Source organism: Oncorhynchus clarkii, chromosome 3 (genome assembly GCF_045791955.1).
Source record: "Oncorhynchus clarkii lewisi isolate Uvic-CL-2024 chromosome 3, UVic_Ocla_1.0, whole genome shotgun sequence".
NCBI lineage: Eukaryota > Metazoa > Chordata > Actinopteri > Salmoniformes > Salmonidae > Oncorhynchus > Oncorhynchus clarkii.
The window spans coordinates 43,643,938-43,671,882 of record NC_092149.1 but is presented as its reverse complement, the minus strand read 5'-3'; the positions used below and the strand labels follow the sequence as shown (position 1 = coordinate 43,671,882).

At 42.3% G+C, this 27,945-nt stretch overlaps 1 protein-coding gene across 12 annotated transcripts in view; it reads right to left on the bottom strand.

Moving 5' to 3' along the window:
• Positions 1 to 7,719: 7,719 nt before the first annotated feature.
• LOC139395912 (LIM domain only protein 7-like) overlaps positions 7,720 to 27,945 on the bottom strand; it is a 121,926-nt gene continuing 101,700 nt past the window's right edge. For 5 of the 12 annotated variants that reach the window (XM_071143226.1, XM_071143244.1, XM_071143284.1 and 2 more), the window contains 12 exons: positions 21,196 to 21,246; positions 18,532 to 18,557; positions 17,785 to 17,892; positions 17,017 to 17,109; positions 16,525 to 16,931; positions 15,244 to 15,300; positions 13,071 to 13,120; positions 12,063 to 12,258; positions 11,171 to 11,521; positions 9,680 to 9,788; positions 8,735 to 8,837; positions 7,720 to 8,346 (listed from right to left, as the gene is read on the bottom strand). In XM_071143226.1, coding sequence (XP_070999327.1) covers positions 8,324 to 8,346; positions 8,735 to 8,837; positions 9,680 to 9,788; positions 11,171 to 11,521; positions 12,063 to 12,258; positions 13,071 to 13,120; positions 15,244 to 15,300; positions 16,525 to 16,931; positions 17,017 to 17,109; positions 17,785 to 17,892; positions 18,532 to 18,557; positions 21,196 to 21,246 — 1,574 coding nt within the window. In that variant the 3' untranslated portion in view covers positions 7,720 to 8,323. The remainder of the gene's footprint in view (positions 8,347 to 8,734; positions 8,838 to 9,679; positions 9,789 to 11,170; positions 11,522 to 12,062; positions 12,259 to 13,070; positions 13,121 to 15,243; positions 15,301 to 16,524; positions 16,932 to 17,016; positions 17,110 to 17,784; positions 17,893 to 18,531; positions 18,558 to 21,195; positions 21,247 to 27,945) is intronic. The other 7 variants (XM_071143252.1, XM_071143274.1, XM_071143286.1 and 4 more) reach the window with 3 other exon arrangements.

Genomic DNA, 27,945 nt, shown 5'->3' with positions numbered 1-27,945 from the left:
TGTCCCGCATTGTTGCCCCTGTCGTGTGGAATGTGGACGCGGACATCAGTCGAGCCCTGTGATGGGAGCCCTCACCTGCCCACTGTCCCTAAGGGGTGTACCTACATGCCCTCTAATGTGCAAAACTGACTCCTTGCCTGGGCGCGGGGAACCCGGGGAACCCGGGTATAGCCCGTACTGTCGACTGTCTCTCCACCAAGTACTGTTGGCTCACCTTGGCCCAGGACGTCTGGGTTTACTTTTCTTCCTGCTCCCCCTGCACACAGAGCAAGACACAGAGACACCTCCCCTATGGCAAACTCCACCCGCTGCCGGTTCCACAATGACCCTAGTCTTTGTCACAGACCTTCCCCCCTCGGAGGTGCACAACACCATCCTGGTCGTTGTGGACCTGTTTTTCAAAGCCTGTCGTTTGATTCCTCTGCCTGGTCTCCCTACAACCATGCATACCATGGAGGCTATCTTCTCTCAAGTCTTCAGGCACTACGGATCCCGGAGGACATCGTGTCTGACCGTGGTCCTCAGTTTACCTCCCGTGTCTGGAAGGCCTTCATGGAACAATTGGGGGTCACGGTCAGCCTCACCTCCGGGTACCGTCCCCAATCAAATGGGCAGGTGGAAAGGGAAATCAGGAACTGGGTAGGTACCTTCGTAGTTAGTGTCAGGACTGGCTGGGGGAGTGGGCTGCATTTCTGCCTTGGGCAGAATACGCACAAAACTCCCTCTGTCACTCCTCCACTAACTTCACCCCCTTTCAGTGTGTTCTAGGCTATCAGCCGGCCCTGGCACCTTAGTCAGATCAAAGGCTCCTGCGGTGGACGATTTGGTGCTCCGGCAAAAGGTGCAGGCTGATCATCACCGCAGTGTGACCCCTGTCTTTCAACCCGGTGACAGGGTCTAGCTTTCAACCCGGTGACAGGTGGAGGACCTGTCCCTCCACCTGCCCTGCCGGAAGCTGAGCCCGCGGTTTGTGGGGCCGCTCAAAGCCCCGAGGAGAGTCAATGAGGTACAGATTACAGCTCCCCGTCAATTACCGTATCTCACCCTCATTTCATGTATCTCTCCTCATGCCGGTGGTAGCTGGTCCCTTGCCTAGTGCTGGACCCCACGACGCACATTCCCTTGGATGTCGATGGGGGCCCCGGCGTACTCCGTCCGTAGCCTGTTGGACTCACAGCGTCGTGGGGGGGGGTCGCTTTGGTCGCTTTGGCTCCCCTTCCTGTCCAGCTCAGGGGTTCGGTGTCACCGGCCAAAGAGCTGCTGCCGAACCTGCTGCTGGCAAACGCCCTTCACTCATCAACCCAGGACGTGTCTCGTCATCATTACACACACCTGGTTCCAATCCCCACTCTATCACTGTATAATTACTCCCTCTGACCTTTTGTCTTTGTTGGTCATTGTAAATGTTGCTTGTTTCCTGAGCGGAATCTCTCCTACTATTTCCTGAGTACTTTATTATTTTGCACTTTGGGTTTTGTCCCACTTTTATATATGGTGCTTTAATAATTTCAGTAGTTCTAAACCTGCGACTACCTCTTGCCTTCTCCTCTCTACACTTGTGACATACACATTATTACACACACCCACGTACATAGATAAAGGCTTCCAGGTGAACATCATGTTATTAAATTATTACAATATTGAGAAAAGGGTAAATGTACAAAAAATAAATGTTATTCTGTACTTACTTTGAGTGGCGTTGTACTGTACCTTCAAATGTGTTGGCAGATTACGGGTGGATATCTAGAAAATGTGGTAAAAAAATACTATCCTACCAGATCTACACTGAAATAATTAACACTTTGTAAATTATATACAATTAATCATAGGACTGGATGGTTTCAAATATTAGCGTTAATTAGCATCAAGCCCTTTTAAAATAGGAAGTCAATTTGGCTGTTTTAAGCTATTATTAGACAACTTTCTAGGAATCGTAGCCAAGACTTGACTGTCTATCTGGTTGATAACGTTAACTAGCGAGGTCAAAGTAATATATGGCCAGATATTAGTAATCCTAGAATAGTAATAAATACCCAGCTAGCTAAATAACTGACTAGGTTGCCAACGTCATAACTTTTAGGACCTAGACGTGTTACCTGACAGGAAAATATATTATTGTTAATGTCAGCTAACAGCATCTTTGATACAGGAGACCTGTAAGTTAGACATTGGTGTATCCAATGTGTACATGTCTCCTGGACCTAAGAGGCTACTAGTAGGAGGATGCTAACAAGTAAGCCTGTAGCTGAGAACGGTTTCTTGTTGCTGAAGGTCACAAGTCTGTAGCTAGCTAGCCAGGTAGTGAGAAAATTTGGCTAGTTTGATTAGCTTACTAGATAGTTATATAATTTGCTAGCTAGCTAGTTAACATAAGCTTACCAGCTAAAGGTAGTGTCCGCTAATATCGGTGATACAATGGCACCGTTCGATAACTTAACAAGCTAATGTTGTCTAGCTATCTACAATGTTAACCAGATTAAAAGGGAATATAATGATTTATTTGGTTACAATGGCTGAAGGCCATATCAAACTAGCTAGCTGTTTATCTTATGAGGTGGTATCGTTATATCTTATGAAATAGTTTGGTAGCTAGCTATCAATGTTCAAACATTACTTACCCTAACTAGCTATCTAGCTAACATTAGCTAGCTAGGTGGCTAGCTACCAAACATTGTTAGTTAGACACAAACAGAGCGATGCATAGAATCAAGCAAGGTCTATTAGCTAACTAACCCCCTTTGGTCTAGCTAACATGAACAACCGCCACTGTTTATAGACAGTTTCAACAAACAAAGCAATAACTATTGGCACACAAAAGTACTCAAAGAAAACAAATTAAGCAGGAGTCAACATGGTTGACAATATTTATTTCCCTCAATACTTATTTCTCTCATTAAAATGCAAATCAATTTATAACATTTTTGACATGTGTTTTTCTGATTTTTTTGTTGTTGTTATTCTGTCTCTCACTGTTCAAATAAACCTACCATTAAAATTCTAGACTGATCATTTCTTTGTCAGTGGGCAAATGTACAAAATCACCAGGGGATCAAATACTTTTTTCCCTCACTGTATATAATGAATAATGAATTTATTTGCAAATTATGGTGGAAAATAAACTGTACATAAGTAAGTAGCCATGCCCCGAGTGACATCAGAGAGCATGTCAGACGGACGGAGTCGTCCCCTTTGGCCAGAGTGCATAAAAAGCCTTGGTAACAAAATTAACATTAGACCAGAAAAGCATGGAGCGGTAGCTACATGTCTAAAATGGTTGGAACTTTGAACCTCAACATGAGGTGAAGAAATAAACTCACCTTTCTTTAGACCAGGAAAGACAGGGAGCTGCAGCCCACCGTCTAAAGTGGTTTAAATCCTGACTATCAAGACAAGGAGGAAGAGGTGACTAACTCCCCTTTCAGACAATCACTGGCAAGGCTGATTAGCTGTCCTAAGTCAGGAAAAGCGAATCAGAGAGGGACCATCGAGGAAAGCGAATCAGAGAGGGACCATCCTACTACACTTCGAACCATCCCATCCTACTACTAAGTCTCAAATCACCGTATTCTCCGACTATCATCACCAATGAGAATCGTCGACACAGCTGGCTGTCTTCCAGAGTGAACAACAGTAGAAGAGGACGGTCCAGACCCTTACAAGCGTGCTGCTGAAATGCCAACCTACCTCCATCCTAAGAAGACATGGTTCCAACAGAGAAGAACGGCGAACAAGGGCACTCACAAGTAAATACATTCAGGATTTTTTCATATTCCAAACAGGCAGCGGTTTGTGTGCAAAGTATTTCATTAATGGGAGAATAGTTATAGAATGTGTCCAATAATAAGTGCACCTATTTCTCTGTCTCTCTGTTTTATTACGACACCTTACAGCCTTATTCTAAAAGTAGATATATTTTTTCAAGCCTCTGAAATCCCAATACCCCATTATGACAAAACAAACAGGTTTTTAGAAATGTTTTTTTTAAAATTTAACTGAAATACACTTACATATGTATTCAGACCCTTTGCTTTGAGACTCTGGTGCATCCTGTTTCCATTGATCATCCTTGAGATCTTTCTACAACTTGATTGGAGTCCACCTGTGGTAAATTCAACTGATTGGACATGATTAGGAAAGGCATACACCTGTCTAAAGAATGTCCCACAGTTAATAGTGCATGTCAGAGCAAAAACCAAGCCATGAGATCGAAGGAATTGTCCGTAGAGCTTCGAGACAGGATTGTGACGAGACACAAATCTGGGGAACTGTACCAAAAAATGTCTGCAGCATTGAAGGCCACCAAGAACACAGTGGCCTCCATCATTCTTAAATGGGAGAAGTTTGGAACCACCAAGAGCCTTCCCTGGAGCTGGCCGCCCCCAGCCAAACTGGAGAAAGGCCTTGGTCAGGGAGGTGACATCCAATGGTCACTCTGACAGAGCTCCAGAGTTCCTTTGTGGAGATGGGGGAACCTTCCAGAAGGACAACCATCTCTGCAGTACTCCACCAATCAGGCCTTTATGGTAGAGTGGCCAGACAGAAGCCACATGACAGCCCGCTTGGAGTTTGCCAAAAGGCACCTAAAGACTCTCAGACCATTAGAAACAAGATTTTCTTGTCTGATGAAACCAAGATTCAACTTTTTGACGCGTCGCGTCTGGGGGAAACCTATTAGCCAAGAACGTTTTTTATGTTATTACATATAGCCGGAAATAACTTTTGGAAATCAGTGCGGCGGGAACTAACCAGCATTCCGACCAGAAATACGACTTTCCCGAATTGGATCCTTTGTTTTTAACATTTCTGGCGCAGGCGTTGCGCTAGCGACCCACCTCGACAACATCCAGGGAAATTGCAGAGAGCCAAATTCAAAATACAGAAATAGTCATAATAAACATTCATAACAAATACAAGTGTTACACATCGGTTTAAAGATGAACTTCTTGTTAATCCAGCCGCTTTGTCAGATTTCAAAATGGCTTTACGGCGAAAGCATACCATGCAATTATCAGAGGACAGCGCCCTGCTTACAAAAGCATACAAACATTTTACAACCAAGTGAAGACCCTCCTGAAATGGACAAAGATGAATGGGAACTTATTGGCACCGTACAAAACATATACACGATGTACAATACCACTCAAATGGACGGCATATCATTCAAAACTTATTGCAAATGTCATATGGCAAATGCCAAGTGTCGCACAGCAAAAATCCAATAGATGGCGAGCGCGCTCCACAGTAAATTTCATATTGCAAATGTACATCAAGTCAAGACCCCAAGAGGCAAATTTTGATTATTATTTTATTTTCAATAACTTATCACCCCCTTAAAAAAGTGCTTTCTGGACTGTTTTTTGAAATTCTTTTAATGTTTTAGTCATTTATACATGTATTACAACTGTATGATCATACTTTTGTCATATTTTATTTTCAGATTTTTTAAACTTGTCCATAAGGATCATGTTTTGTCCATTTGCAATGTGATTTCATAGGAAGTCAAAAGTCAATGAACCATTGCCAAATGCCATAAGAAAGTATTGAAAGTGCCAAATCAGGATGTTATGTCCATTTACCATGTACGACCATGGGTTTCCGAACCCAAAAGTCAGTGAACCATGTCCAAATGGCATTTATACCGCCCAAATGATATATAGCACTATGTTAAGCCATGAATCAACCTAGATGGTCTATTGGTCATGATGATGAGGGAGAAGTGGGACTCAGTTGTTTGTTTTTGTATTGAAAAAAGTCCAAAATGACCAGGGGCGCCCCTTATTTCATATGTGTGTGTGTGTGTGTGTGTGTGTGTGTGTGTGTGTGTGTGTGTGTGTGTGTGAGAGAGAGAGTTGTTTTTGTATTGAAAAAAGTCCAAAATGACCAGGGGCGCCCCTTATTTCATATGTGTGTGTGTGTGTGTGTGTGTGTGTGTGTGTGTGTGTGTGTGTGTGTGTGTGTGTGTGTGTGTGTGTGTGTGTGTGTGTGTGTGTGTGTGTGTGTGAGAGAGTTCTTTCTTTGACATCTGTTGGGAGAAATGACTGATTTACAGTTCATGAGGGTTGTCTAATCACACATATGAAGTTTTGGAAAGATCTGACATTTTTAACCCTTCGAAACAGCCCCTATGACCCTAATTTAAGGCACTTCTGGATGACACAGGAAGCTGAAAGTTAAAACATATCCTCCTTGGGGTAGGCTCTTACAGAATTGTGGGTTTTGAGTCTTTATGTTAAGAACTGACTGATTTACAGAGGGTTGAATGATTGTGTGTGATTTCAGATAATCACAGAAATTCACAGAAATCTCGCAGAGCTCCGAAACCCACCTTAACGGATTCGTCTGAACACGTCACAACTGTAACTTTTTTTGGGAAAAAAATAAATAATTATTTGAACAACACCAATTGTACATTGTACGATTTCTCTTAAATTACGATAGATAAATGGCTGGTTCTTTTTCCTGACACCGTACGTTCATGTAGCGCTCTATTCAAATTAGAGCAATTTTTTTTTTTACCTTAAATCCCAAAATTTTGGCCTTAACTGAAAAATCGTTGGGCCTCGACGCCATCTTGTTTCTGGGGTAACAGCCCATTAGTTCAAAACCTATGCTTACCGAGTTTCGTCTTTGAAGTCTTTTCCGTTTAGGAGAAATGGCCATGTCGTAATTGGTGATGTTTTGTACATTTGCCATAAGATTCCATTCGCCATCTGGTGGAATTTACCGGGACAGCGGAAAAATTACCAACATTGTTATAAAACGGAAACCAAATGTCAGAGAGACTTCGTTCGATCACTTCCCGGAAGATCTGGCCCCGGTGCACGGCCCGCCGCCGTCGGCAAATTTTAGAAACATTTGCGGATGTCTAGTAAGCGACCGTACATTTGCAATATGGAGATTCTCATCGATCATACAGCAAATGCCGAAAAGTGACCTTCAGGTATGTAAATTAATCACGTACCTTTGAAGATCTTCATATGGTTGCAGTCACAAGAGTCCCAGGTACACAATAAACGTTTGTTTTGTTCCATAAAGTCCCTCTCTTTATCCCAAAAACCCAGTTTTGTTGGCGCGTTTTGTTCAGTAATCCACTGGCTCAAAGGCTGGCTCAAATTTGGCTCAAATCCACTGGCTCAAAACATGCAGACAAATACTTCCTAATAGTACCGGTAAAGTTCGTCGAAACATGTCAAACGATGTTTAAAATTAATCCTCAGGTTGTCAATTGTCTAAATAATCGATAATATTTCAACCGGACAATAGCGTATTCAATAGAAAGGAAAAACAACGAAGGGGCACACTCGGTCATGCGCAAAACCAGCACTGCATGATTCTACAGTCCACTGAGAGAAAGGTCTCATTCTTCTTCATTTTTCAGAAAACAAGCCTGAAACAATGTCTTCAGACTGTTGACATCTGGTGGAAGCCATATGAATTGCAATCTGGGTTCTAACCCATTAGATACTCTATAGGCATTCAATTGAAAATACCCACTTCCTGGATGGATTTTCCTCCGGTTTTCGCCTGCCATATCAGTTCTGTTATACTCAGAGACATTATTTTAACAGTTTTTGAAACTTTAGAGTGTTTTCTATTCAAATCTATCAATTATTTGCATATCCTAGCTTCTGGGCCTGAGTAAGCAGGCAGTTTTCTTTGGGCATGCTTCTCATCCAGACGTGAAAATACTGCCCCCAAGCCATAAGAAGTTAATAAATATATTTTCAATACATTTTATTTAAATAATCTCCCCCCCATAACAAACCAAAAAGGCACATCGATAAAAATAAAGAGTCAACAACAAACCTTAGTCATCAACAAACTTGTTGTAACCAAAATATTTGTAGGCGAAAAGGAGAATAAATCCAGCCTAACATGAAAACTCTTACATCTCTGAAGTATGAAGTAATCAGGATCAATAATCTCATGAACAAGACCAAAATCAATTTCCAGTATTGTTTCGTTAGGGTTGCAAAATTCCCAAAACTCTCCACCAGTGATTTCTGATATTTGGGAAAGTTTTCAGAATTTTCCAACCCTATTTTCAGCTAAAAGTCTAAAACTCGCAGGCGCATGCACATCCCTACTACTTTATACAAGCAACTGGTAAAAATAATACGTTGATATCAACATTTTCACTTTTTTTGGTCAATCTCACCCTCTCAAGTGTACAGTAGAAATAAAGAATAAGATAGTTGTTAATTGAAGAATCAGGGCTTTTTGTCAAATCACAAAACCACATTAATACATCTGAAGTTACAGCTGGTTGCAGTGTTCATGGGTTGTTGTCAAGTAGTCCTTTATCTACTCAAGTACAGCGTTGTCACATGGACGTTGGCTGTCCAGCTAGAGGAGAAAGAAGATAGAGGTTATAACACGATACTATTCGATAACACAACAACACAGCATATCACTAAATGGCACGGCACGACTCACCATAATATAACTGACATGACACAACACAGACAATAGTAACACGAGCCCTGTTACTATTGGCGATACCAGTCAGGTATGACTATGGAGTTTTTATAAATGGTGACAGATAGCCTCGTGGTTAGAGCATTGGGCCAGTAACTGAAAGGTCGCTAGTTCAAATCCTGAGCTGAACATTTTGAAATGATGTGCCCTTTCCAATTTACACATGTACATGTAAGCACCCACCAAATTACTATTATTCAGCTTTGATTCTAGTTGGCTCACTTTTCAGCTGGTACCCAGCTAAAGTCATACTCACTTTTGAATCGCATGTAGCAGGAGTTACAGTAGAGCTGTCGGTTACGTATTCTGACCTCAGCTCCGGCCTCCGATCCTCCTAGGTCAGACTTACAGTCGATACACTGGAGGATAGGGAGAGAGGGAAATGGTCAATGAGGGCTAGCCCAGATCCCTCACTCCCGGGTGGGGAGAGGAGAGGAAAGTTGCCCCCTGGACGAAAGAAGAGTTCCACAGACAGAGGAGTCACGGGGAGAGTGCTAGACATATACCCATGGAGCCAAAACCAGATAGACGGAGCCCATGAGAGACACCTGACCTGACACTTGACTGCCAGACAGAGAGACCAATGAGATTATAAAAAACTGACAGTTTAAGCCCAAGTATACATGTAGGGACTTTTGGAAGCTCGTCATGATGTCAGCAGCAAATGTTGGTGATAGGTAATAGTGAGGTGAAGGATTGATTAGTGAGGTTTGGCACAAATGCAGTCAGATTTCCTGAAATGCTCATAAAACCATGAAAACAATGTCCCAAACGTTTTGCCATTTCTGCAGCAAGTCATAGATCTTCAGGAATTTGGAAGAGCTGTATTTTTCAATTAACTAAAAAACGAATGGAAACATTACTCCAGTCATGTTACACTGGAAACCTTAATTAAATGGTAATGATTGGCCACATTGGAAAAGTCATCAACTATCCATCTTTACAACCCAGTGGGACTTTGGACTTCTGTTTCCTTGGTTTTGTGTGTACGGTTATAAAGGATCAGACCAGATTGTGATCCATTCATGCTGGTTAGGTTAGTAGAACATTAATCAGGATCAAGTTGTCCATATTAGTACAGTCTCATTCCGTGGATACGGTTATTACTGAGAGGATCAGGTAGGTTTAGTCTTTGCTATGGACCAATCATGACCTCAATCTCCAGGTCAGGTAGGTCCGGTCTTGAACTTTGAACTCTCACCTTGAAACAGGTCAAATGATAGCAGAGTCCCAGGGACTCGATGATCATGGCGGCTCCCTTGCCCAGCACCGTGTCACAGAACGTACAGACTTTCTTGCCACTCACTGACCTGAGATTACAGAATGCAGAACCATAATTTGACTGGAGAACACAGACACACAGACTGGAGAATCGAGAATATACATGCCCTCCCACGCACCATCAACCACACTGAAAAAATGAGAATACACACACATTCCTATCCAAACAAAAATACTTTCATACTTGTTCATGTTATATGTGTATTGGATGGTCACCTCCCTGACCAAGGCCCTTCTCCCCTGATTGCTCAATTTATCACAGGTAGACTCCAATAAAGTTGTAGAAACATCTCAAGAATGATCAATGGAAACATGATCCACCTGAGCTCAATTTTGAGTCACTTAGCCTACTCGAACAGAGAGGAATGTTATTTATGTTAGCTAGCTGGCTATCCAACACTGGAACTCTTCCAAGTCGAGATAAGCTTTTGGTTTTATTCATTTATTACCATTGTGGGCCGCCTGTGTAAATGCTAAATTGCTTGCTGTACCCTGACCTGTGTGATTGTAGTGGATTTACTAATGAGTTAGTTCTAGTAGCTATGTTGACTATGACGTTAGCTAATATGGTTGACAACGATGTAGGCTGTGTGTAGTGGTTAGCGGTTATGGTATGAAGGTTTAGCTTGGAGAGGTCAAGACAGCTGTTGTGTTGTGCACTGTCCACAAATGAAGGGAAAAGGGAAACGTTGATGAGAGAAGGAATTATACAACGAGAAAAGTGATAGTGCTGTTTGTATGTGGCTGCTATGAAAGTGAACTGTGTGTGTGGTGATCAGGGGTGTATTCATTCCGTCAATTCTGTTGAAAAAAGTTTCTTAATTGGAAGCAAAGGAAATGGGGATAGACCTACCTGAATTTGTCTAATAGAAACTCTTGGAATGTTTTGCAACTGTTTGGACTAATGATTACAAACTAGATCAACTAGATGTAGGCAAGAGCGTGCAAGGCGGTATTGAATGTGTCACTGTCACCTTGTTTACTCCAATTTGTCTCTCGACATGTGCACCTACGTGATACACTTTCTTTCGTAGGCTAGGTTGTAGCAACCTCATGATGGGTATAGGGAAAATATGAGTGTCATGTAGTTGCCTAAACCTATCAATGTTACATTGAGCTGGGTGAATGGAATATGAATGACAGTCATTCAATATGCTGTAATATAAATAAATAAAAAAGAAACCTTGGTTCACGTTTGTGGTGAACACAAACGCCTAAGCACCGACATTTTGATGCATGTCAGCATTTGTTACTTTGAGCAAGGGCTTTTGGTGTTACCCTTAACCCCAGATCGAGAATCTGGCTTTTAGCTCAGATATATGACATTGTATCAGGGTTTGGGAGCAAATCTACTGACTCAGTTCTTTGGCAAGCAGCAGTGTGCCACGTGATTGGACGTTGGATGTTTTACCTGCTGCGTTGCTGTGAGCATGGGCGTGACTCGGGTTCGGGGCCAAGAGAAGGGGTGGGGGATGGCGAGGGTGAGCGCAGGGACCAGGAAGATAGGTTACACCCCCTGGCCTCTCTGAGGGAGCTCATGGAGAGGGAGGAGGGCAGGGTGGCTAAGCCAGGACGACTTCCGACCCCGCTGCCATAGCCACCACCACCGTAGGCAACACCACTATAGGAGGATGTAGTTTTGAGGCCAGAAAGGGCTAAATGAGGCCGGCTGTAGTTGGGGATGGACGAGGGGCTTCCTGGTGTCCATGACGAGCGCCAGGAAGAACGGGGCGCGGTGTCCAGGTTGTCCAGAGACTCGCCTCTGAAAAGTTGAACAGATTACCGGATGTTAGTGGATGTTAGCGGGTTAGCGTAAGCACCCAAATAGCCTGGATACCACAGGCCATTATGTTTCTGATTTAGCCAACTCTTTTGATAACTGCAACAGAAAAGAGACTGGCATCCAGGCTAGAGCCCAAAATGTTAAAGTCACTAAAAACAGTTACTTCTACTAAAATAGTTGTTGTAAATTATGTGTTAACATGTTACACACACTCATTCAAGCTAGCATTATACGGCATTAAACCCCTGGTGACCCAATCTAGGCAGTTTAGTGTGCTGTCCAAGTTGGAACAGAGTAATCACAAATCCATGGAAGGCGTGTCAGAGTTACTTGGAGTTGGTGTCAGAGTTATGTGGAGCTGTCCTAATATGGACGCCCATGTGAGTCCCAGGTAGAGTACCTTCTAATAGGGCCATTGAGGCTGGCTTAACCCCTATCCATCATTCAACACACACATTGTACTGTACTGATCCACTTCCCCCATGCCAGCGGAGCCCCAGTCAAGCCCCAGGAAGAGTACCTCCTGATGGGGCTGGCAGTGGGGTCCTTGCTGTTGGTGGTGCTGGTGGAGCGTTGGCGGATCCAGCTGTTGTCTGTGGCCAGGTTGGTCTTCTTCTTCATCTCCTGAAGGATCTGCTGCCTCTCCAGCTCCGCCTGGGGTACGCTCTGCTGGCCCTTCCTCCCCAATCCTTCGCCTATCCCACAGCTGCTAGTCACTGTGGGCCAATGAGAGAGAAGAGGGAATCAGAAAATAAAGATGAGTCAATGGGGGAGGAGAGGGTGTCAGGGGATAGACATGAGAGCCAATCAGATTGGATGGAAGTCCAGAAATAGACTGTAGACCAGTGATTTATCCAGGAAACACCAATAAGACCAGTGATTCATCATTGTGACAGAGCCACTGGAGAGGACAGATTCATTTTCTGTATTCAGCTTCAGTGACCAATAGGACATGATCAAGACATATTATAAAATTTATATATTAATTCATGCTAAACGCGATTGATCGGCTGAGCTGGTTGGTTGACTGGGTCCTGCATTGATTAGACAGGAGTGGTCAGGAGCGGTCGAGGAACGGTCGAGGTTGTGAACCACACCTCTTTCTGGCTCTCTGTATCTCATGGCGTTTAGGATGTTTCTCCTCTCCAACTCCAGTTCTGACGCAGCCCGGAGACTCTGGGCCTTTTTGTCTGTTTTACGTCTCAACTCCTCCTCCAGTAAGCTCTGGGCCATGCCCCCAGAGCTGCCGTACCAGCCTGGGCACAGTGTGTACAGTATTCACACTCACTGACATACAGTCACACACACACACACACACACACACACACACACACACACACACACACACACACACACACACACACACACACACACACACACACACACACACACACACACACACACACACACACACACACCTTCCCTTGCTAATTTGAGCAGCTAAGTAATGGTTCAACTTCCACCGAAGGTCAATAAGGATGAACTACTATTGATGAATACATGAGGACATTAGTAAATCCCCACTGACCTTTAGTTTTCTCCATGTTGTCCAGCTCTGGAGTAGATTTCGACTTTGCCCTGCCAATCACAACAAAACACATTTAGGGGCTGATAATCAAGAAAATTCATTATCTCTCAAATCAATGTACACTGTAAAACACATTATTGATTTTACTAGTCTACGTGGTACCAAATGGTACCCTATTCCCTACAAAGTGTACTACATTTGATCAGGGCCCTTGGGGCTCTTTGTATTTTCAAATGCGTACAGTTCAATACATGAACACATACAGTACATGAGTGGCCTGCAATGGAAATAAGCCTTCCGGCTTTGTTGCATAATCTCTTCTTTTTTACTTTACAGTGCATTCGGAAAATATTCAGGCCCCTTGACTTTTTCCATTTTTTTTTTTACGTTACAGCCTTATAAAATTGATTAAATGTTATGTTTTCTCTCAACAATCTACACACAATACCCTATAATGACAAAGAAAAACTGGTTTTTAGAAACGTTTGCAAAAAAGTTAGTACAACTAAATGTAACATTTACATAAGTATTCAGATCCTTTACTCAGTACTTTGTTGAAGCATCTTTGGCAGAGATTTCAGCCATGAGTCCTCTTTGATTGACGTGACAAGCTTGACACACTTGTATTTGAGGCGTTCTCCCATTCTTCTCTGCAGATCCTCTCAAGCTCTGTCAGGTTGGATGGGGAGCGTTGCTGGACAGCTATTTTCCAGTCTCTCCAGAGATGTTCAATCGGGTTCAACTCTGGGCTTTGGCTGGGCCCCTCAAGGACATTCAGAGACTTGTCCCGAAGCCACTCCTGCGTTGTCTTGGCTGTGTGCTTAGGGTCGTTGTTCTGTTGGAAGGTGAGCCTTCAGTCCAGTCTGAGGTCCTGAGCAGGTTTTCATCAAGGATCTCTCTGTACTTTTCTCAGTTCATCTTTGCCTCGATCCTGACTAGTCTCCCAGTCCCTGCCGCTGAAAAACATCCCCAGGGATGGTGCCAGGTTTCCTCCGGATGTGACATTGGTCGGAGAGTCTTTAGGAGCCTTTTGGCAAACTCCAAGCAGAAGGCCATGAGCCTTTTACTGAAGAGTGGCTTACATCTGGCCACTCTACCATGAAGGCTTGATTGGTGGAGTGCTGCAGAGATGGTTGTCCTTCTGGAAGGATCTCCCATCTCCACAGAGAAATTCTAGAGCTCTGTCAGAGTGACCATCAGGTTCTTGGTCACCTTCCTGACCAAGGCCCTTCTCCCCCGATTGCTCAGCTTGGCCGGGCGGCCAGCTCTAGGAAGAGTCTTGGTGGTTCCAAACTTCTTCCATTTAACAATGAAGGAGACCACTGTGTTCTTGGGGATCTTCAATGCTGCAGAAATGTTTTGGTACCCTTCCCCAGATCTGTGCCTTGACACAATCCTGTCGCAGAGCTCTACGGGCAATTCCTTCGACCTTATGGCTTGGTTTTTGCTCTGACATGCACTATTAACTGTGGGTCCTTATATAGACAGGTGTGTGTCTTTCCAAATAATGTCCAATCAATTGAATTTTACACAGGTGGACTCCAATCAAGTTGTAGAAACATCTCAAGGGTGATCAATGGAAACAGAATGCACCTGAGCTCAATTTGGAGTCTCATAGCAAAGGGTCTGAATACTTAAGTAAATAAGATATTTCTGTTTTTTTTTGCACAAAAAAACATAAACCTGTTTTTGTTTTGTCATTATGGTGTATTATTGTGTGTAGATTGCTGCCGAGTTATTATTATTTTTAATCAATTTTAGAATTAGGCTGTGATGTAATATTTTTGAGCCATTCGGGCTCTGGTCAACAGTAGTGCCCTGTATTGGGAATAGGGTCCCATTTGGGACATGGGCTGCGCTACACATTTAGTTCTGTTGGTTAAGTATTGACTCTTAGAACATAATGTATTAGTTATAGGCTGAGGCATGCTTTGCGTTTGCTAGTAACAGACCATAGATTTTATGAATGCAATTAAGTCATACTGTATGTTTGTCTGATTGCAACAGAGGCAAAGCCGTGGCCATTCTAATGCATACAGACACGCATGCACTCAGAAAACTGCAAACCCAGCCCATCTGGCACTCAAGGCAGACGTAAGCAAATACTCTGAGTATTTAATTTATTTTTTAAGTATTTGATGTTTAGGTTGGACCTTGGCAGACACACACTGACCTGTCTGCTATGGATATCTCAGGCTGGGCCTTGGCATAGCCATAAGAGTCCCCGACCCTGCCAGCAGTTTTGAGAAAGGGTTATGGGGTTACAGCAGTATAAAGATAATATAGATAGGGAATACAGACAGACAGACAGACAGACAGACAGACAGACAGACAGACAGACAGACAGACAGACAGACAGACAAGGACAGACAGGTCAAAACACATACAGAGAAGACAAAATACAGGCAGACCAATAGTGGGGTTTAGAGGTTACAATACAATGTAAAGTAGACCTTAGAACAGGCAACAATTAATTATTAATTAACTAAATGGTAATGTTTAATATACTGCAGTGAGTTGGTGTTTACAATAAGCATTTGAAGATTTAGCACACACAAATCTTAAAGCCTTTAACATTATGTCTGTAACGACAAAAGCGCTACAGAAGATAGCTTGCTTCATCAAGACCACTACTGTTATCCGTCATTCTTCTTTTTTATTAGTGTGCTTGCTTCAGCAAGACCAATACTATTATCCGTCATTCTTCTTTTTTATTAGTGTGCTTGCTTCAGCAAGACCACTACTGTTATGCGTCATTCTTCTTTTTTATTAGTGTGCTTGCTATTTTTATTATCCATCAATTGAATTCTTTAACCTCTCTTCGCCCTTGCCATCCCCCAACACTCTTTATCTTTCCATCAACCCAACTATGGGTACTCAAGTACGGGTTTTCGGAAAGGCCCACTATTTAACTCATTCAACTTCTGTTCAGCTTGAACTCTACATTTGCCAATTTATCCTCCTCCCACTGCCAGAAAAAAATATATTTTTAGACTGCAGACAAATGATACGTACTTTTTCAAAATTAGGGGAGGGAACTGGGTAGGATGGGAAGGGAGAATTATGGAGGAAAAACAACATAATTGCAAATCTTTATCATTGTAAAAAGCATCACTGAAAAACTGGGGGGAAAAAAATACAAAATTCCGGTAATGTATACTGGAGCATCATCTATAAGTGACTTTGTTCGGCTACATAATCAATTTTAGATACTTTAGGATAATTTGGACATGATGTGCGAAAAATGCTAACATAGGTACAACGATTGCATTAGATTAGTGCCACAAATGTTAAAATGTTAGCATTTGGAAACAGTGCCAGAGAAACTTAAACAAAGCATGGATTGCTGTTATACCTGGTCCATAGACTGCTTACAGGGTAAGGAAACCAATATGTAATTTTGTAATTTGGGTGAACTAAACCTTTAAAGAAAATAAATATTATTATTATTAACCATTGCTGCTGCTCCTGCATTTTCTCTTTCTCCCTGTGTTGTTGTTCAGCAGCCTTTTGGCGCCTCCTCTCCTCCCTCTCCTCCTCCTTTCTCCTCTGCCATCTCAGCTCCTCCTTTTCCCTCTGTCTCCTCTCCTCATCCTCCTGCTTCTCCCTCCTCTTCCTCTCCTCCTGAAGACGCAGCAGCTCTTGCTCCTTCTCCTCCTTCCTCCTCCCCTCCTCCCACTTTTGCCGCTCCTCCTCCACTCTCCTCCTCTCTTCCTCCTCCTGTCTTCTCTGTGCTTCCTCCTCTACCCTCCTCCCCCTTTCCTCCTCTTGGGCTTCCTTGTCCTCCCAGGGCATGGTAGGCTGGCGGAGGGGGGAGAGGGGGCTGATACTCCTGCTGTACGTCTCCAGGCCCCTCGGCTCCTGGGGAACAGACAGTAAAGGGTTCAAGCCAAAGTCCTGAGTTACAACCAGAAAATTACATTGCTAAAGTGATATGGTTCCTCACCTCTTGGTGGTGTCTTCCCCCTTCTGTCATAGCCTCTTGCTGGGCCCGACGCCACTCTTCCTCCAGTTTCTCCTGGTCACGACGGTATTTCTCCTGATCACAAACACGCACACAGAGAGAGACAGGTTACTGTACTGTATGCACACACACACACACACACACCCACACACACATATAAACACACATTCAGAGTTTATCAAGCACTTTGGTCGCAGGCCCCCTACTGACAACCCCTTTTAATCACAATTTGATGTAAGAGGAAAATAGTCTCTCTTGTTAAACAATAGAAATAGAAAGTTATAGTTTCATGGTAAAGACAAGGAAAGTGCTTCAACTCATTCAACAATTGACAGCCCTTAATATCCCGACAAAAAAATAATTTCCACATTTTAGTCTACCAAAACCTAAGTAAAGGGCAATTGGAAGACAAGGATTAGATGAAGTCGACCTAACTCCTGAGAACGAAAACAATCCCAAAGTTTCACCTTCAACCGCTCAGCTCTACATTCCAGCTTCGTTCCCCAGAGTAGGTGAACCTTGTTAGATTTTCTGCCAAGCTTCTATGTCTCATTAAGAAATTAGGCCGTTTGACCTGCGGGGAATAGAGAGTGGAGGAATAACGAGCCTTGGCTTCTAGTCTACAGCTGCTCTGCAGGGGTCAGGCTGGACACATTTTTATCTCTCTACCTCCATAAATAGACCTCGGGAGTAATTCACAATGTGCACACAGACACACTTCAAACAAACAAAACCCCCACACACTGTTACCTGTAGGAGTCTCTCCTGCTCCTTCTGCCATTTCTCCTGCCTCCTGAGCTCCTCCTCCGGGTCACAGGACAAGCGGTTAGAGGAGGGAGCGATGGAGGCAACGGGCATCTGATGGAGGAGAGGAAGAGGAGAGTAGAGAAGAGACATTGCCATTATTCCTTTATAGGAGAACACATTTATCCTGCAAATAAACAAATAACTTTATTGTTTTTTCTTCATCTGATGTTTGAATATAAGTAATTCTTACAGTATCTTAATCACACTTAATCAACAAAGCTATTTGAGTCTCCCCAACCCTTATACATATTGTCATGCATATCACTTGTTTTCCATTTAAATGTTTCATTGTTTATGTATTAACATGCTACCCATGTACAGCATTGCAGTGTCTATGACTAAGATGAAAAGTTCAAACTTGAGCTGTTAGTTATATTATTCCTCCAGTCAACCTTTTCAAAGTGAGCCACAGATGCTTCAGTTCACCATCCAATTTCAAAGATTGAGTTATTCTATGAACAATGTCAAAGGTTGGGACTAGCATTTTCAATCAAGGAGTTTAAGGGGGCTCAGGATCCTGCCCCTGGTGTGGTAGTTAAATAACCCATTACTATCCCACACAGTAAAGATGTCACTCACATTGATGGGTCAATGCATTGTAAAAACTTAAGAACATAAATACGTATTTGAGAGAAAAAAAAAAAACACTTGCATGTAAACATTTTGTAAATATTAAATAGAATTGCTTACATCTGATTTTGCTGACTCTGATCCTCCTTGAAAAAGAACAACAATCATCAAATAAATTTATCTAATGTTAATAGTAGGTCCCAACATACTGTTGGTGTGTTACCAAAGTACATCACACTAACTAGATTCAACTTATTAACATCTCATCATTTTTGTTTTTTAATGGATATAACAACAAACATGCACAAGATGCAAAGAGTCAAAAAAAGTCAACAGTCACCAAAATGCATGTTGATGCATGCAAAAGCATTGGCTATTAGTAATAACACAAGAGCAAAAGCACAGCACAGCAAAGCATGCAAGGTTTAAAAGGAGGGGAGCCAATGTGTGACACCTGGACATCATACCAACATACTGTACCATTCACCTGACAGCATATGACACCCGAGTTAGCCTTGTGATGGCATTAGTTTCTAGGCTTATGGCTTAGTGAATAGCCCAGAGGCATAGATATGCACTACATGACCAAAATTATGTGGACACCTGCTCGTAAAACATCTCATTCCAAAATCATGGGCATTAATATGGAGTTAGTCCCCCCTGCTGCTAAAACAGACTCCACTCTTCTGGGAAGTCTTTCCAATAAATGGTCACAAATTCAGTCACAAGAGCATTAGTGAGGTCGTGCACTGATGTTGGGTGATTAGGCCTGGCTCGCAGTCAGCGTTCCAATTCATCCTAAAGGTGTTCGATGGGTTTTTATTTATTTTAATTGTATTTATTTTTTTACATTTATTTAACTAGGCAAGTCAGTTAAGAACAAATTCTTATTTACAATGACAGCCTACCGGGGAACAGTGGGTTAACTGCCTTGTTCAGGGGCAGAACGACAGATTTTTACCTTGACAGTAACGGGGATTCAATCCAGCAACCTTTTGGTTACTGACCTAACGCTTTAACCACTAGGCTACCTGCCACCCCAAGGCGGTGATGGCTCTGTGCAGGCCAGTCAAGTTCTTCCACATTGATCTCGACAAACCATTTCCGTATGGACCTCGCTTTCTGCACGGGGGCATTGTCATGCTGAAACAAGAAAGGGCCTTCCCCAAACTGTTGCCACAAAGTTGGAACAACAGAATTGTCTAGAATGTCATTGTATGCTCTAGCGCTATGATTTACCTTAACTGGAACTAAGGGGCACGAGCCATGAAAAACAGCCCCAGACCATTATTCCTTCTGCACCAAACTTTACAGTTGGCACTATGCATTCGGGCAGGTTGTGTTCATCTGGCATCTGCCAAACCCAGATTAGTCCGTCGGACTGCCGGATGGTGAAGCATGATTTATCACTCCAGAGAACACATTTCCACTGCTCCAGAGTCTAAAGGCGGCAAGCTTTACACCACTCCAGCTGAAGCTTGGTATTGCGCATGTTGATCTTAGGCTTGTGTGTGGCTGCTTGGCCATGGAAACCCATGTCCATGAAGTACCCGACGAACAGTTCTTGTGCTGACCTTGCTTCCAGAGGCAGTTTGGAACTCAGTAGTTATTGTTGCAACCTAAGACAAACGATCTTTACAATCTACACACTTCAGCACTCCCCGGTCCAGTTCTGTGAGCTTGTGTGGCCTACCATTTCGACGCTGAGTCGTTGTTAATCCTAGACGTTTCCACTTCTCAATAACCACACTTACAGTTGACTGGGGAAGCTCTAGCACGGCAGAAACTGACTTGTTGGAAAGGTGGCATCATATGACGGTGCCACATTGAAAGTCACTGAACTCTTCAGTAAAGCCATTCTACTGCCAATGTTTGTCTATGGAGATTACATGACTGTGTGTTCGATTTTATAGACCTGATCGCAACGGGTGTGGCTGAAATAGCCGAATCCACAATTGTGAAGGGGTGTCCACATACTTTTGTATATAAAGTATAGTGTATATCGCTATCCTATATGGCTCTGGAACAGACTAGAATTGATCATTGATCAAAACGCACAAGCAAGAAGTGAGAATTCTGTAACCACTTCTATGGAGTCTAGTAGATTGGTATGTTGGTATGGCATTCTGACATGCTGTCTCCCCTTTGGTGCTTCAAAGTGTTGGTGAAAACACAACTTTCTAGTCAAGTGTATCCCAACCCTCTACTGAGGGATCCTCAGACGGTTCTCAATTTGGTTTTAACCCTGAACTAGCCACCTGATTCAACTAATCAAGGCCTTTGTGATTAGTTGTCAACTCAGAGCTGCAACAGAAATGTAGATAGATTGCTGGTCCCACAAGAGAGGGTTGGGAAATACTGGTCTAGACTCATCGAGCTCAGTGTCTCTGGGAGAATCACCACACACTCAACCCTGTTTATCACAGAGGTAGACCAGCGCACTGAAACTGGGCCCTGAGAAGCCCGGGTGTGGGAGGGAGGGGGAGACCAGTGGAGTTACACTCACTACCAGATCAGATGGAAAAAAGCAGTAGATTTTAAGCAGCGGGCCCAACATGGATCCCTAGGGAACTCCTGAGTATTCAACTGTTTGTCTCAATCTTTCCATAATCATGATTAGGTTAATAAGTCATAGATGAAACAAAACCTGTACACCAGGAAGGTCCTTAGGAGAACCACTGGGATAGATAGAAAGAGATGGAAGCCTAGAGCACCCAGCCTCTTGATAGTTACACAGACCATTGACCCTTCACCAACACCAGGACTCGATCAGGGGTGTTTTACCTTGTTCAAAAAACTCTGACCTCCGTTTTAAATTTTTCATGGATATGGGTTCTACATGAGAGATGGAAAAATCAGAACAGGGTCAGAGAGTGTAAGAGAGTGGGAGAGAAACTTTGAAGTAATAGCTTCAATCATGCAGGCACGTGCACAGATATGGTTCTACCTGTGCAGAGCACATGCCCCTTTGCCCTTCCAGTCTCCAAATTTCCCTTTTGGGTGGTAGTATTTTTTTGTATACATATATTGTCACTGTTGTTTGGAACCTAATGCCCGCAAGACAAGCCTTTAAGTTCACTAGCCACCATCCTTTCTGTTGGTTGCACCTGTTGATCTGCCCTGTATGGAGCTTGCGTGCGCCCGGTTGCGCCTTTTGCCCAGTCTGTCCTGTACGGAGAATCCGTGCACCTGTTATCCAAACATGTATGCCTTGAGAGATGCGGTCACTGGTTGAGTGTGTGTAGCTAGCTAGTTCAAATATCAACAATAGTGCCACAGCAGCATAACATTTGATTAACACTTGATTTAGCCTACAGCATGATCAATATTCAGTCTGGTTAGCTGATATGTGCAACAGAGAGAGGCAGTAAGACATAGAGGTAAATCACAATCAGTAAAATAAATTGAGGTGGCTAACAAGCTGATTTACATCAATCATCTACATCAATGGTCAGCTGATTGCCCACACTCTTTTCCCAATGTCAATTATGTCTCAAGGAGTCACTGCAACAGAGGCATATGGTATGTTATAATTTTCGAGATATGAATTATGAAAGCTCTGTGCACGGCCCTGCTATCATGGCATGGGGAACTTCAATCAAGATCTCCATTCTCCACTATTGGACACATAACAACTACATTAGGATTATGTCATCACACTGAAAATAAAAACAATCATATGCAGGGCCAGCTCCGGGCATAAGCAAATTTATTGGGGGGGGAATAGATTGTCATTGAAACAGAAAGCCCATAAGGTTACCTCTCAGTTGGGGTCTGAACTTACTCTTGAGAGTTAGATTAGTACAATACACAAGGTGTAAGTTCAAAATGTGGTTGTGCATCAAGCAGTTTTCCTCTTGTTTTGTCAGTCATTGACAGTCACAAAACAATCAAAACCAAAAATAAACACACCTAAAACCAGAATGCCTAAAGTCTTCACATGTTATGGGAAGGGTTGTCTGTCTATCTGTCCGTTTGGTTTACTGACTTAAAACACACGTGGAATTTATTCAAGAAGTCTGTGGAGCCATGTCATTTCATTTAATCATTTTTTGATCGATAAGTTAGTCCAGCCAGTTATCTAAACTTGTATTAATCATTGCAGAATACCAACCGGGCACGCAGGGCATTGTTTTGTTAGTCACTCTCACTCAGATATCATTAAAATTGCAAAATGTGTAGAATTGCAAGAAATTAGCTTTAAAACTGAAAAATATATATTTCAGTCCCTTGAAAATGTATTGGTATTGCATGACATTTTTTTATAAAATCCCCCCACCCAAAAAATCTACACCCGATTGCAAAATGTGTAGATTTGCAGGAAAAAAAAAATACATTTTTCACCCCCCCGTCAAAAGGGGGCCACTAAAAAAAATTTGCCCTCTTGGTGGTCTCCCATAGGGCCCCCAAAAGTCTAGACCTAGTCCTGATCATGTGTGAGGTCTGCCCAGGTCTTTCCAAAAATGCTCACACAGACATATCCTACATTACAAGGAAACAGTACATCATCATATTTGTATTAATTATGGATCCCCATTAGCTTCAGCTACTCTTCCTGGGGTCCAGCTAAATTAAGGCAGTTTAAACCATTTAAAAAACTTTACAATACATTCAAAGTTTTCACAACACAATGTGTGCCCTCCACCACTACCACATATCTACTGTACAAAATCCATAGTTACATGTGTGTATAGTGCGTATGTTATCTTGTGTGTGTATGTATGTATGTCTGTGCCTATGTAATGTTTTTGCATTGCCCCCCCCCCCCCCCCCCCCCCCTACGTTGCTGCTACTCTCTGCTATTATCTATTCATAGACACTTTAATAACTCTAGTTCCATGTACATAATTACCTCGACACCGGTGCCCCCGCACATTGACACATTGATTCTGTACCGGTACCCCCTGTATATATATATAGCCCCGCTATTGTTATTTACTGCTGCTCTTTAATTATTTGTTATTCTTATCTTTTACTCTTTTTTTGTATTTTCTTAAAACTGCATTGTTGGTTAAGGGCTTGCAAGTAAGCATTTCACTGTAAGGTCAACACCTGTTGTATTCGGTGCATTTGATGTTCGTGTTGCTTCACAGTCCCCACTGATCCAAAAGGTGTATTTTTATCTGTTTTTTTAAATCTAATTTTATTGCTTGCATCAGTTACTTGATGTGGAGTTCCATGTAGTCATGTCTCTATGTAGTACTGTGCGCCTCCCATAGTCTGTTCTGGACTTGGGGACTGTGAAGAGAACTCTTGTGGCATGTCTTGTGGGGTCTGCATGGGTGTCTGAGCTGTGCGCCAGTAGTTCATACAGACAGCTCGGTGCATTCAACACCTCTCATAAATACAAGTCAATCGCTCTTCCACTTTGAGCCAGGAGAGATTGACATGCATATTATTATATTAGTTCTCTATGTACATCCAAGGGCCAGTCGTGCTGCCCTGTTCTGAGCCACTTGCAATTTTCCTAAGTCCCTTTTTGTGGCACCTGACCACATGACTGAATAGTTGTCCAGATGCGACAAAACTCGGGCCTGTATGACCTGCCTTGCTGATAGTGCTGTTAAGAAGGTAGAGCTGCGCTTTATTATGGACATACTTCTCCCCATCTTAGCTACTGTTGTATCAATATGTTTTTACCATGACATTTTACAAACCAGGGTTATGCCAAGCAGTTTAGTCACCTCAACTTGCACAATTTCCACATAATTTATTACAAGATTTAGTTGAGGTTTAGGGTTTAGTGAATGATTTGCCCCAAATACAATGCTTTTAGTTTTATAAATATTTAGGACTAACTAATTCATTGCCACCCACTCTGAAACAAACTGCAAATCTTTGTTAAGTGTTTCAGTCATTTCAGACGGAATCCAACCTATGTGTTCTGGTAGACAGGTAACTCTTCATCCACAATGTAGCAGGTGGTGTAAAGCCACAACACATACGTTTCTTCCAGCAGCAGACTATGATTGAAAATGTCAAAGGCTGCACTAAAAAAACATCAATGTCTCTAAGCCAATCATCAGTCATTTGTGTAAGTGCTGTGCTTGTTGAATGTTATTCCCTAAAAGAAAGTTTGTTGACAATTTGTTTACTGTAAAATAGCAATGTATCTGGTCAAACACAATTAAATTATTTTTTTTACCAAGTGTTGAGAACAGGCTGATTGGTCGTCTATTTGAGCCAGTAAAGGGGACTTTAGTATTCTTAGGTAGCGGAATGATTTTTGCTTCCCTCCAGGCCTGGGGGCACACACTTTCTAGTAGGTTTAAACTGAAAATATTGCAAATAGGAGTCACTACAGACCCTGGTTCGATTCCAGGCTTTGTCACTACCGGCCGTGATTGGGAGTCTCATAGGGTGGCGCACAATTGGCCCAGCGTCGTCGGGGTTAGGGTTTGGCCGGGGTAGGAAGTCATTGTAAATAAGAATGTGTTCTTAACTGACTTGCCTAGTTAAATACAGTGCCTTGCGAAAGTATTCGGCCCCCTTGAACTTTGCGACCTTTTGCCACATTTCAGGCTTCAAACATAAAGATATAAAACTGTATTTTTTTGTGAAGAATCAACAACAAGTGGGACACAATCATGAAGTGGAACGACATTTATTGGATATTTCAAACTTTTTTAACAAATCAAAAACTGAAAAATTGGGCGTGCAAAATTATTCAGCCCCTTTACTTTCAGTGCAGCAAACTCTCTCCAGAAGTTCAGTGAGGATCTCTGAATGATCCAATGTTGACCTAAATGACTAATGATGATAAATACAATCCACCTGTGTGTAATCAAGTCTCTGTATAAATGCACCTGCACTGTGATAGTCTCAGAGGTCCGTCAAAAGCGCAGAGAGCATCATGAAGAACAAGGAACACACCAGGCAGGTCCGAGATACTGTTGTGAAGAAGTTTAAAGCCGGATTTGGATACAAAAAGATTTCCCAAGCTTTAAACATCCCAAGGAGCACTGTGCAAGCGATAATATTGAAATGGAAGGAGTATCAGACCACTGCAAATCTACCAAGACCTGGCCGTCCCTCTAAACTTTCAGCTTGTTTGCCACAAGCCACCTGGGAGACACACCAAACATGTGGAAGAAGGTGCTCTGGTCAGATGAAACCAAAATTGAACTTTTTGGCAACAATGCAAAACGTTATGTTTGGCGTAAAAGCAACACAGCTCATCACCCTGAACACACCATACCCACTGTCAAACATGGTGGTGGCAGCATCATGGTTTGGGCCTGCTTTTCTTCAGCAGGGACAGGGAAGATGGTTCAAATTGATGGGAAGATGGATGGAGCCAAATACAGGACCATTCTGGAAGAAAACCTGATGGAGTCTGCAAAAGACCTGAGACTGGGAAGGAGATTTGTCTTCCAACAAGACAATGATCCAAAACATAAAGCAAAATCTACAATGGAATGGTTCAAAAATAAACATATCCAGGTGTTAGAATGGCCAAGTCAAAGTCCAGACCTGAATCCAATCGAGAATCTGTGGAAAGAACTGAAAACTGCTGTTCACAAATGCTCTCCATCCAACCTCACTGAGCTCGAGCTGTTTTGCAAGGAGGAATGGGAAAAAATGTCAGTCTCTCGATATGAAAAACTGATAGAGACATACCCCAAGCGACTTACAGCTGTAATCGCAGCAAAAGGTGGCGCTACAAAGTATTAACTTAAGGGGGCTGAATAATTTTGCACGCCCAATTTTTCAGTTTTTGATTTGTTAAAAAAGTTTGAAATATCCAATAAATGTCGTTCCACTTCATGATTGTGTCCCACTTGTTGTTGATTCTTCACAAAAAAATACAGTTTTATATCTTTATGTTTGAAGCCTGAAATGTGGCAAAAGGTCGCAAAGTTCAAGGGGGCCGAATACTTTCGCAAGGCACTGTAAATAAATAAAAAACTATATGAATGATGGAGATGAGTTTGCCTTTTTTTCCCCAAAATGTCAATTAAGGTGCTCCAAAGCTTTTTACTATCATTCTTTATGTCATTTATCTTTGTTTCATAGTGTAGTTTCTTCTTCTTTTTATTCAGTTTAGCCACATGATTTCTCAATTTGCAATATGTTTGCCAATCCGTTCTGCAGCCAGACTTATTTGCCATTCCTTTTGTCATTCCTTTTTTCAAATGCTCATCAATCTATGGGGATTTAATAGTTTTTACAGTCATTTTCTTAATGGGTGCATGCTTATTAGTAACTGGAATAAGCAATTTTATAACTGTGTCAAGTGCAGTGTCTGTTTGCTCCTCATTACACAAACCAGACCAACAAATATTCTTTACATCAACAACATAGAATTCACTACAAAAGTAGTAAATACGTGATCAATACATGTTGATGATTTCATTCCTGTGCTGTTTGTAACTACCCTGGTAGGTTGACTGATAACCTGAACCAGGTTGCAGGCCCTGGTTACAGTTTGAAGCTTTTTCTTGAGTGGGCAGCTTGATGAAAGGCATTTCAATATTTTAATCACTCAGAAAATGTTATCAGTACATTGTATTAATATAGATTCAATGTGACCATGCAACAAACCAAAATCTATTTTTTTTCTCACAATGATGTGCTATGTCAATGTCCTTACCAACCTTGTCACAACATGTTTGCAACTTTTGGAAAATATACCTCTCTGTTGATGTCACATACATTATCAAGAATTTCACATGTTATCCAGATACTGACTTTTAGCACTTGGTAGTCTATAGCATGGTGGTAAGCTGCCCTCAGGAAACTAGGCGTATGTCGCGGGTCACTACTTCACAGGAGAGCCACTTGAATGTAAACTTTAAAGAAAATCAAAATGTGGTTATTGGCAGAAATGCCTTCACAAACATGTGAACTTTCATGTGCCTTAATAACAAACTTGTATACCATCTGTAAACATTATAAAATAGTTAAATTACGAGCCTAGTTGGTTAAGCCAAAGAAAAAGTCAGCAACCTTCCGGCTAGCCATGATTGGCTGAGATAATGAGTGGGCTTGACATGCCAAGAGATGAGTTTGGATTGTCTATTTGAGCTGGTCAGTGTGTCTAGGTAATCCTGTCTAACGCAGCTTTTTTTTTTTCCGATCGTATATTAAAACTGCATGAGTGTTGCTCTCCACTTTCTGGAGGACTGAGTTTTAAATCAGTGGAATTAGAGTATGATAGCTAAGGAGAGGGAGAAAACACCTGTCTCCAGATTATATCTTCAAACTAAGGGCAACCCTGGCATCCGACAGGAAATGCATCCAACCATGAATGATGAGTGAATGATGATTAGTCTAGCTAGCTACATTTTCAGATATTACACCTTTCTAATTTTGACAGAAAGAACCATTTGCTTGGCTAGCTATAGCCTAATGTTAGCTAGCTACCACAAACTTGGTTGGTTATTTACCTGGAGATTCATGCAAGGGTAGTAACGTCATGAGTTGTGATTATGGTTCATTGTTTACCTAGCTAAGTAGCTAACATTAGCTGGCTGGTTGGTTGGCAATCTGCAGATTCATGAAGGGCAGCTAGCTATAGCTAGCTATATGTCT